Genomic DNA, 10846 nt, shown 5'->3' with positions numbered 1-10846 from the left:
AGGTGGCTCTGGAGAATGCTCCTTACCTGTGCAATTCCCCTTTGATGTCGCACTGTCATTTCTCCAATAGTGTCCTAGGGGCAGGGTACCACATCTAACACCAGAAAGGGTTTAAGGCAGCTTTTACATTATTTTTTTTCTGATTTTCAGAGTGATATGTGCATATTACAAAAAATTTTAACAAAAAAGTTAAAACAATAACAAAAGACTGAAATTCCTACTAACTAGAGGCAACTCTGACAACATTTTGGCGCATTTCCTTCCAGTGTTTTATTCATTTTGTTCTTTCATAATTGAGCTCTTTGTTGTACAAGCAACTTGGCTTCCCGCTGTTCTCAACATCACGGCGTCCATATTTGTCCACGTCATCCCATCTTTATGGCTACATAATCATCTATAGTGCAGCTGCACTGTGATTTAACAAGGGAGCTTCTGATGCTTTACAGTTTCAAATAACACTGTGATAAACAGCCTTGTGCATAAATCTTTGCGTTTCTTTTGGACGATTTACTAAAAGAGGAATTGGTGAATTAAAGGGTATGCATATTTTTGAAAGCTCCTGATATATGTTGCTACACTTATTTCCAGAAAGGTTGTCATCAAATTCACGTGGGGGGAAGGGCAAGGGAGACCACTATTGGATCTATTAGAAAATATTTGACAGCAATTCTTTTTTTTTTAAATAATCTTTTTATTTTGAACACACAGAGGAGAAATGGCTGTGTACTGTTATATACTAATCATTATTTGCTCTGTTTCACAGTGGTGGTAACTCAGGACTAACTCAGTATTAGATAACTGTGAGCCAATGTGGGGCACGTGTTACAGGGCACGGAGAAGGGCAGATACAGTTGTGTGGTGAAACTCAGGAAACTCTCCTTTCATGGCGGTTGGATGGTCCCTGGATACTGAGGGGATGGGGATGAGGCGACGGGAGGTCGGAGAAGGCATTCCCGGGAAGGGGATGGAGTGGGAAGGAGGTGAGCAGTGCCCCCAGAGGCAAGGGAGTTGCAGAGGACAGCACAGCAGCACCGCCTGCCCTTCCTCACAGTGGGATGAGGCGGGGCTGGTAGGAAGGTGGCACAGAAGCCAATCCTTTGGCAACTGGGGTGATGTCGATGTCCTCTGGGGCAACCAGAGATCTTAGGGTAAATTTCTGTAAAATGTTGCTCAGGAATAAAAACAGCTCCATGCGGGCCAGGCCCTCTCCTAAGCAAATTCGTTTTCCTGAAAATAACAGAGGGTAGCTGCTCCTTGAACACTGGGTTTCTGAACTGTCACAGAAAGAATTCACGGCAATTATTTGACGAGTGACGGAATAGATGTACAAATGGAAGAGGTTGGCTGGCGGGCAGGATGGCTGAAAGGATGGTTGCTAGATGGATGGACGCCTTTGCTATCCATCTAATAACTAGCACCATTCATTCAAAAAATATCTGTGGAATATTAGTTCTATGCCAATCACTTTATTAAGTATTCCCACATAATAACTGCTCTTTTGACTTTTTAAATTTCCATCATTTTTTTTATCCCCTGGAAACAGACCCACGTTCTCAGTTAATTGAAAGAGGAAGGACTGAGAGGTAAGGCTCACGTATCTGTGTTTCCCTTTTTATCTCTGTCAGAAAGTTTAGCCAAAGATACTTCCCCTCGTGCAATTTCAAAAACAATGTTACTCCCTCACTTAAAACTTTAAGCGGCTCTCTGTGCCTGTCCTATGGAATAAAGTCCACATCACATGGCCTGCTCCTTCACATTCTTTTCACAGTCTGATATGCCATGATTTTGCCTTCCACTTTTTTTGTGTGAAATTTTTTTATTGCAGTAAAACAGATATAACAAAAATGTCTATTTTAACAATTTTAGGTGTGCAATTCAGTGGCATTAATTGCATTCACAATGTTGTCCATCCATTACTGCTATTGATTAGCAAAACTTTTTCATCACTCCAAAAAGAAATTCTGTAACCATTAAGCTATGAGGTCCCTTTCCCCCAGTCCCTGATTTCTAATAATCTACTTTCTATCTCTATGATTTGTCTGTTGTAGGTATTTCATAAAAGTGAAATTTTACAATATTTGTCCTTTTGTGTCTGGCTCATTTCACTTTGTAGTATGGATCAGCATTTCATTCTTTTTTATGGCTGAAGAATATTCTGTCATTTGTATATACCACATTTTGTTTTTACATTTATCTGTTGATGAGCAATGGGTTGTTTGCATCTTTAGGCTATTATGAATAATGCTACAATGGACACTGGTATACAAGTATGTGTTCCTGTCTCTGTTTCTAATTCTTTGGGGGTATATCCTAGAAGTGCAAATGCCGGCTCATGTGGTTGACAGCAATTCTTACAAAGTACTATGCACCTGAGCCCCTCTTGAAAGAGGGCTGTCAAAGGACTAAAATTCTTACATCAGATTTTCCACACCACACAATATGTCTGGGTCATTAGGAGAAAGAAGGGGAAAAGAATTGAAAAGAAGTTGAGTTAGAAGTCATATATAAACTGATGTGTCAGAAATTATCAATTTGGAAAACTAAGCTTACCGACACTATTAAAGGACTCAACATTTTAAGTAGTGATTCAGAATATTTTGATTATAAAGTGTCCGGTTTATTTATTTTACTTAATTTTGTACAATTTCATGCTAATTAATGGGAAACACTATAATGATGATGTTTTTCAAACTGTGGGTCCTAATCTGTTAGTAAGTTCTGGAAATAATTTGTTTGATATGATCAGCATTTAAAAAAAAAGGAAAATAGAATCGAGTAGGAAATACAAGAATGCATTACACCTAGTTAAGGGTATTATTTTGAGAAACTTGTTTCAGTTAGATGTGTGTATATTATAAAATATATTTCTTATTGTGGGATGTGATCAGAAAAAAATGGTTTGAAGTCACTGGTGTAGCGGAAAGAGTCTGATCTGAGGAATTAGCCAGAACTCTAGTTCGGATCTGGGCTTTAGGTGAGTTTTGCCAGTCATGTAACTTCTCTGGGGCTCACTCCCCTCCTCGAAGGAGAGTAATAAGCATATCTCCTTCTGTTGTGTCTATGTGTAAAGATTAGAGATTACCTAAGTAGAATGCCTAAAATAGTCAATGATTAACAAATACATAATTACTTCCAAATCTTCCTAAAAACAATGCTCTCCATGTAAAAACACTCCCTTCATTAGAAGGAACACAATATGTGTTACTGATGACTAGATCTGTTACTCTCTAATCTACTTTAAAAACACATTGCTCAGTCTGTTTCTGCAATTTGGTTTCCTAAGGAGTCTTGAACACATAGTTCTTTCCCCTTCTTATCCTCACATTGTACTTATATCTCTGTTATGGATTTTGGCATTTTATTATACACCTGTCATATGTTTTCTAACTATTTCATAGTTCAGCTAGTATGACAAACTTTCAGATCTCTTCTAGTGCTTAAAACGGCGCTGGGCACATTACTTAGTGCTGGATGAAAATCTGTTAAGTTTGGTCCATAGCACACCTTTTGCAAGGTATCACTTATATAAGGGGGAGCAGATGTAATCCTGATTCCACCAGTATTTCTCACTCAGTCTGTCCATGCTAAACAGGGCAGTTAGGCACTAAGTCATGTCTCGGGGTAGAACAAGTGGAAGGTGGGAACAGAGAAACCACTTTATCTAAGGACAGTCGAAAATTAGATCCTCCTTTCCCCTCCCCACTCCTATTCCCATGGGGAGGGGCATTTACAAGCCCCCGGACCAGGGCCCGGAAACCTGCAGGCGTCCTGAGCTCCAGAGGCTTGCCAGGCACGCTCCGTCTCCCGCACTGAGAGCCCTTCTTCCCAGATGAATTCTCATAGTATCACAGACGCGCGCAGCCTCGATCGATACTGGATGGCAGACGTGCTCCCGCCGTCAAGTGTAGGCACAGGGCGGTGGATTTAGCCGCCCTGCCGCTCCGTCGCAGCTTCTCATCAGCTCAATACGGGCAGACGACGTTAACCCGTTCCCCGCTGACACTCACTGGTCGCTTCCCCGGCACCTGCCGCCCGCCAGCCCTCCTCTCGGCTCCGCTCCCGCAGGGCGGCGCTTCTCCATCAGACTCCCACGCGTGGGGGGCAGCAGGGTCCCCGCCCCGAGCAGGGCGCCGGTAGGTGGCCTCTCCGCCCGCCTCCCCGACGGTCCCTGGAGGCGGCCGTGCGGGGGGAGCTGAGCATCCTCACCCTCCGGACGTTCCCTTCTCGTGTCTTCGCCCGGCGGGCGGCAGGGGCGGGCGGCCGGGGCAGACCCTAAAGCCGCCGTGGGGCCGCTGGCGGGCCGGGTAGCCCAGCGCGGGCCGCCTCGTGGACCCCCGCGAGCCCGGCGGGCGAAGCCCCGCCCCGGCGCCCGCTCCCACTCCTGATTGGCGGGTCCCGCCCGAAGGCAGCCCCGAGGTCCCGGCGCGTCTCAGCTATAAAGGCGGCCGACGCATGACGGCCGCGGCGGGGCTCGGGCGGCTGCGGTGCTCGTCCGCTCTCGGCCCCGCGCGCCCCCGCTCCTCCTCGCCCCCGAGCGCTCCCGGCTCCACCATGCCGAGGGGCTTCCTGGTAAAGCGGACTAAACGGACGAGCGGCTCGTACCGAGCGCGCCTAGCCGAGCGGGCCTTCCCCCTGCTGGGGCCCCAGGGGGCGCCGCCCTTCCCCGAGGAGGCTGCCCGTGCGCCCCAGCCCGGGGCAGAGCGGGCGGCGCCCCTGACCCTGGAGGAGCCCGGGACGGGGCTGCAGGAGGAGGCGGCCCGCCAGCTGTCGGGGTCGCCCTGTCGGGCCGCTGGGGTGAGCGCGGAGGAGGGCATGCGGGAAGGCGCGGAGCGCAGGGCGGATGGCAGGGAGGGCCCCGGGCCCGGGCCCGGGCCCAGCCCCAGCCTCGCGAAGCCGGCGGGCGCGGAGCTGCGCCGGGCGTTTCTGGAGCGCTGCCTCAGCTCGCCCGTCTCCGCCGAGTCCTTCCCCGCGGGCGCCGCCGCCGTGGCCGCTTTCTCCTGCTCGGTGGCGCCAGCAGCCGCGCCGACCTCGGGGGATCCGTTCCTGCTGCCGCTCCGGGCACCGTTCCCAGAGCCCGCGCTCCATCCGGACCCCGCGCCCCCCTCGGCCACCCTGCACGGCCTGAAGCGGGCCGCCGGCGGCGAGCGCCGCGCCAAGGCACCTCCGGGCTGCGCGTCCGGACCCGCGGCCGCCGGAGTCAAGAAGCCAAAGGCCATGAGGAAGTTGAGCTTCGCCGATGAAGTGACCACGTCCCCTGTCCTGGGCCTGAAGATCAAGGAGGAGGAGCCCGCGGCGCTGTCCCGGGGCCCCGGGGGCAGCCGCACGCCGCTGGGGGAGTTCATCTGCCAGCTGTGCAAGGAGCAGTACGCGGACCCATTCGCGCTGGCCCAGCACCGCTGCTCCCGCATCGTGCGTGTCGAGTACCGCTGCCCCGAGTGCGACAAGGTCTTCAGCTGCCCCGCGAACCTCGCCTCCCATCGCCGCTGGCACAAGCCGCGTCCTGCAGCTGCAAATGCAGCCACAGTGTCCTCCGCCGACGGGAAGCCGCCTCCTCCGTCATCCTCGTCCTCTCCGGACTCCGGGACCATTGCATCTTTCCTGGCGGAGGGGAAGGAGAACAGCCGGGCCCAGCGAACTGCGGATCAGCACCTGCAGGCCAGGGACAGCTCCGGGGCGGAGCAGCACCAGGACAGCGCCCCACACCAGGGCCTCCAGGTGGTGTCCCACTCCGAGCCACCGCGGCCTCAGCTTCCTTACTCGGAAGCGGTGTTGGGGCGCCGGGTGCCTGGGCCGGGCAGTGCCGGTGGTGTCGGGGGACCCGAAATCTTCGTGTGCCCATACTGCCACAAAAAGTTCCGTCGCCAAGCCTATCTGCGCAAGCACCTGGGCACTCACGAGGCGGGCTCAGCCCGCGCGCTCGCCCCGGGCTTTGGCGCTGAGCGCGGCGCCCCGCTCGCCTTCGCTTGCCCGCTGTGCGGGGCGCACTTCCCGTCCGCGGACATCAGGGACAAGCACCGGCTGTGGCACGCGGTCCGCGAGGAGCTGCTCCTGCCCGCCCTGGCTGGGGCGGCTCCCGAAGCGCCGAGCCCAGGCGGCGCATCCGACGGGAGTGCTCAGCAAATTTTCTCGTGCAAGCACTGCCCGTCCACTTTTTTCAGCTCCCCGGGGCTGACCCGGCACATCAATAAGTGCCACCCCTCAGAAAGCCGGCAGGTACTGCTGCTGCAGATGCCTCTGCGGCCGGGCTGTTGAGGCCCGAGAGACCAGGAGGATTGCGAGGCTGGCCTTGGGGGAGACTGAACATGGGAATTTCTGTGGGGCTTTCTTCAGCTTGCAAGGAAGCTTCACCTTCCTATATTTTCCTATATTTCTCTCCTAAAACTCCCAGTAGTCAATGTTCCGCCAGAGGAGCGGACAGCGAAATGTAAACTCCCTCTCTAGAGCAGGTATGTATGTGGTGTAACGTTCGCGGTCAAGGACTTGTCAGCTTTAAGTCCTTCTCACTTTCCCCACGAAAATAGGATTTCCCCCCCAAACTCTGGCGACCCTAACGAATCCTATATGACTCGTAATTCCTATGGAAAGTCGCAGTGAATGCGTGCATGTTTCAGTGTCTACAAAGGATTCTAGCTACCAGAAGTGGTAGTCATTAATGTTTTTTTTCTCTTGCCATCGCAGGCGCGGACGTAGTTCTGTCTCAATAGGGTCAGATATCTTGCATTGTATATTCTGTGAATTAAAAGTTATGTGATTGGTGCCAAACTTACGGGGAGGGGGGGCAAGATTCAAAACCCGTGTCTGTGGGCAGGAAATCTAAGAGGATGCTGGTGCTCTGGGGGACCGGTGTGGAGGATCTCCCTGTCAACTTTCTTTTCCTCCATTCTCAGTATCAGTCCTTCTTAAGTTAGGGTTTGGAGGTGGAGAGCGCGCTGCTTTACTGGAAGGAGTTGAGATACCCCCCCAAAGTCTCATCTTTAGCTATTTTGTGTACAGTATTCAGGAAGAGATACTTTAAACCTTTCTTTAAATAATAGCTTTTTAGAAACACAGAACTCACTTCCTGAAGTTTGACTGTTTTAGTAGGGTTTCATCCAAATTACTTAATTCTTCTGTTGTAAATCTCATACTGTGTATATGAAACTATATTCAGCTTAAGGAAGATGTTAATACCTGTAATCCACTATGGAACTGAATGGCAATTCACTCAATATTCAGTATTTTCTTTCCAGCAGCAACCTGTATTTGAATTTACGTAAACCATATTCAGTGTACCCATGCCCTAACAGCCAGAGTTTGGGACCCTGGCTGAGTCTTGCTTGACATATAGCCCATATTTGTAAGATGCTGACCGCCAAATAAATGTACACAGCTGGTGCTTTGTTGTGTTCTGTGTTTGTCTTAGGAATCCCATTGAACACAGCCTATTTTTCAAAGCCACATTTCTTATCTCCTCAAATGTGTGCGCTAAGTCCTGCTTTAGAATCTTAGTGAGCCATTTAGACAGAATACAGACAAGAGAAATTATATTTTGTAATGAATGTAATGGTGCAGAAATGCAACGGGAAAATTTCCTTTGAGTTACGGCTGCACAGACTGAGCTCCAAAAGGCAAAGAATATGTACTATTCTTTAAATCTAAAGACACTTTACCACCCAAAAATGTCAAGAGAAAAAGAAGTATTTTAAAGATGCTTTTTTGGAAAAAAAAAAAGCTAGTGAAAAGTGTTATGAGAATGAAAAAGATCATGTTAACTGTGCTAACTTCACTATTTTCACTCCATTTTGTTACATATCAATCCATTAGCTGTTCATTTTTTTTTTTAAAGTGAAAGCACTACAGAAACATGTAAGCAGTTACTTGATGTTCCATTTTGTAATTCTTCACCTTGGTTGTGAAAAACTGTCCATATTGTTTAATCTTGTTCCCAGGGACCCTCTTTATCCATTTGTTTATTTTCTACACAAGCTTTTATAGGAATTTTAGTTTATTTTCTACACAGTTTCATTGGTATTTGTTTTTATTTATAAGAAAAACAAAAACAAGTGCACAGAAACTCTGAGAGGTTGTTTTAGAAACTGTCTATAAAAAGTTTTGTTCCTGAATGTTTATTATAAAACAAAGTGAAATTTAAGAAATCAAAGCAGCATGAGGCTGAGATAAATTGATGCTTTAACCAAGTGCATTGAGTGGTTTCTGGCCAGCCCTTAGGAAGCTGTACAACTTCCTGCATTTTCAATGGCTGTGGTCATCCTGAGCTCGGGATCGCTGAGAAATAAGTTGGGGTATATCCTGAGCAGGGAATTCAAGTTCACGTTTCATGATTAGCAGAGAGAACCCAGGGTGACGCTTTACATCTCTCCATTGATCACACAGCGCTGCTTAATTCTAAGAATATATATAAGACACATATAAAAGACAAATCAACACTCATGGACAGGGAGTGATAAGAATATTTTTATTGTATTATTAAATACCATATCTTTTTCACTGTTACAAATTTGTAGATACTACATGAATGATGATACATAATTTATATTTTATAGTTTGCCGGTAGGATGTATTTACACATGCAGTTAGTACCAATGTCATGCTACATTTCCCTAGGAGATGCCCGTTCCAAACAAAAAGTGAGCAAAATAAGAGCAGCTTATCTACTGTAGGAAAATACTTCTGGAGGGTGGAATGTGTCCCAACCTGCACCTGCCAGTCCAGGATTAACAATGTTAGATTTAATTTAAGCTCCTGGGTCACGTTCCCTTTTAAAATAACACACATAATTTAAGCAACACATTTATATCAGAAAAGTTTTTGCCTTTTTTTCTTTCTTTCTCTCCCTTTATTCCCCCCTTTTTGTACTTAAAAAAGAACACAGATACACCAGGATCCAGAAGCCAACAATAAAGAGCCACAATCTCAAAACAGAAATGGCATTTAACAGTGATACCATTTAAAAAAGCAAAACATTAGAAAAATATGTGGAAGCTAAACATAAATTAAAGTTCAGCACAGTGATTTTTCTGGTTATCAGATATGTCATGGCATCACCTGCACAGCCGAGAAATGAGGCATTGCTTTGGGAAGAAAAAGTTAATGCTAATTACTGGAGTTGGAACTTGAAATACTAAAAGATCATTTATTTTAAGTGTTTTATTTTCATAACATAAATAATCCATACACATTCTGTGTATTAACAGATTTGCAACTTTTGCTATAACTTTACAAATGCTTAAATTTAAAAATTTACATTTGTAAAAAAAAGCATATATTTACTGAGCCATAAAGTTGCAATGGGGCACGATAAATAAAATAATGAGACCATCTGTCCAATTATATTTTGGCTCAAAGTTAATCATGAAATTAAAAGTCAACCTACACAGACATAATTATCTAGGAAGGTAAAGGGTGTAGAATCCAAGTCCACCCCCAAATACGGCAGCTTGGAGTAGGGGACCCAACTGAACCAACAACCCAAATCTAAAATATGAAGTTACAAATTATTTAAATCCAGTGTTTTCTAAAATAAACTTCACGAAGGAACATGCATGTTCTGGCAAATACGAAGGCCTGAAAGTGTAACTCTGTCCACGTGAAGGCGGCTGCTGCTGGCCACTGCTGGCGGCGCGTCCTCAGGATTTATTGGCTGAGCCAGAGGAACGACGCAGCTTCATGGACATGCGGCTTTTGCTAGTTCGAGGCGACATGGGGGACGCCAGGTCAGCCCCGTCTACCTGCGCTGCTGTGGGAGTTTCACTGGGTAGAATCTCTGGGTAGGAGCCTGTGGGAAACAGCAAGAGCTTTAGTCCAAGTCACCTGGCCTCTCATCCCATAAGAAATAGCCTTCCTGCTACTGATTTGTAGCGTGGATCCCCACCCTTACTGAGGTCTTGAGAGGAAGGAGCAAGCCCAAAATGCGCTTGTTACAATGGCCTACTAATATTTTATTTAAAGTCCAGTGATCTGGTGGCTCATGTCATCATATTAGCAAGAAAGCGCCAATCATTACTTCCAGAGCCAGAACTAACCAGAGAGCTCCCCGGAAAAAGCAAAGGGAAGTGAAATCTTTGGGCCAGAAAGGACAGGGATCCAAAGCACCATTAGCATGCAGGGGAAGGCTCAGAAGCAGGTGAAAAGGACCGAGCCCTGTCTCTGGGGGACGGGCTACAACCACCAAAAGGGCCTTCGTTGCTCAAACTTGAAAATAGCACCAAATGGTTCCAAGAAGGAATTCATTACTATGAGACCATTATACATGCTGGGTATTTAAATCTGCTTTTAAGAAGAAGCAGGGTAAATTCGTGGGGGAAGGAGGAGGACAAGAATCTCATCTGAAAGTCAGTCAAAAAGACAAAGTGACCCCTCAAAATCTCTCAGTGTAGAAGAGCTATGCTATGCCTGTGTTTCATGAACCTAACTTTTGCAGTTACACTACTCAGTCACCGCAAGTAGGTAACCAGCAGCATTAGCAGACATCAGCATTTAAGAGAAGCGAAACGAGTTCAAATGGGAAACTTCTTTGGGTCATCCACAAAGTAGTTCTTTACTTCTGTACTTTATTTCTATGAATTATGATTCTCTAACATACAGTAATACTACAGAACTTTGCACACTATGGGATCTCAAATATTTCTGAATAAGAAATTACATTAAGAAGTCCTTCAAAAACAAAGAAAATCTTTAAACAGAATAAGGAAAATTTTAAAATACTGTATATGTTAAGGCATTTAATCCAGATTTTCTGGGTCTTATGCACATGAAAATTTTCTTTATGTGTGTCACAAACAAACAAACACACATCACACAGGTTGCAGACAAACTTACACATCTCCTTACTCTGCTGGGAAGCTTC

General features: G+C 46.9%; 2 protein-coding genes across 8 annotated transcripts in view; one reads left to right on the top strand and one right to left on the bottom strand.

Annotated features, from left to right (window-relative positions):
- The first annotated feature begins 4551 nt into the window (after window positions 1-4551).
- INSM2 (INSM transcriptional repressor 2) lies at window positions 4552-6252 on the top strand. The gene has a single exon (XM_046652194.1). The coding sequence runs from the start codon at window positions 4552-4554 to the stop codon at window positions 6250-6252; it is 1701 nt and encodes a 566-aa protein (XP_046508150.1).
- Window positions 6253-8440: 2188 nt separating this feature from the next.
- The window catches only part of RALGAPA1 (Ral GTPase activating protein catalytic subunit alpha 1), a 226824-nt gene continuing 224418 nt past the window's right edge, over window positions 8441-10846 (bottom strand). For 5 of the 7 annotated variants that reach the window (XM_046650085.1, XM_046650124.1, XM_046650133.1 and 2 more), the window contains one exon: window positions 8441-9775. In XM_046650085.1, coding sequence (XP_046506041.1) covers window positions 9627-9775 — 149 coding nt within the window. In that variant the 3' untranslated portion in view covers window positions 8441-9626. The remainder of the gene's footprint in view (window positions 9776-10846) is intronic. The other 2 variants (XM_046650106.1, XM_046650114.1) reach the window with 2 other exon arrangements.

Source organism: Equus quagga, chromosome 2 (assembly GCF_021613505.1).
Source record: "Equus quagga isolate Etosha38 chromosome 2, UCLA_HA_Equagga_1.0, whole genome shotgun sequence".
NCBI classification, from domain to species: domain Eukaryota; kingdom Metazoa; phylum Chordata; class Mammalia; order Perissodactyla; family Equidae; genus Equus; species Equus quagga.
The sequence above is the reverse complement of the archived record's forward strand: the minus strand, read 5'-3'. Positions and strand labels throughout refer to the sequence as shown.

Excerpts from the sequence above, each read along its gene's own strand:
- INSM2 (XM_046652194.1), top strand. The coding sequence starts at position 4,552 with ATGCCGAGGGGCTTCCTGGTAAAGCGGACTAAACGGACGAGCGGCTCG.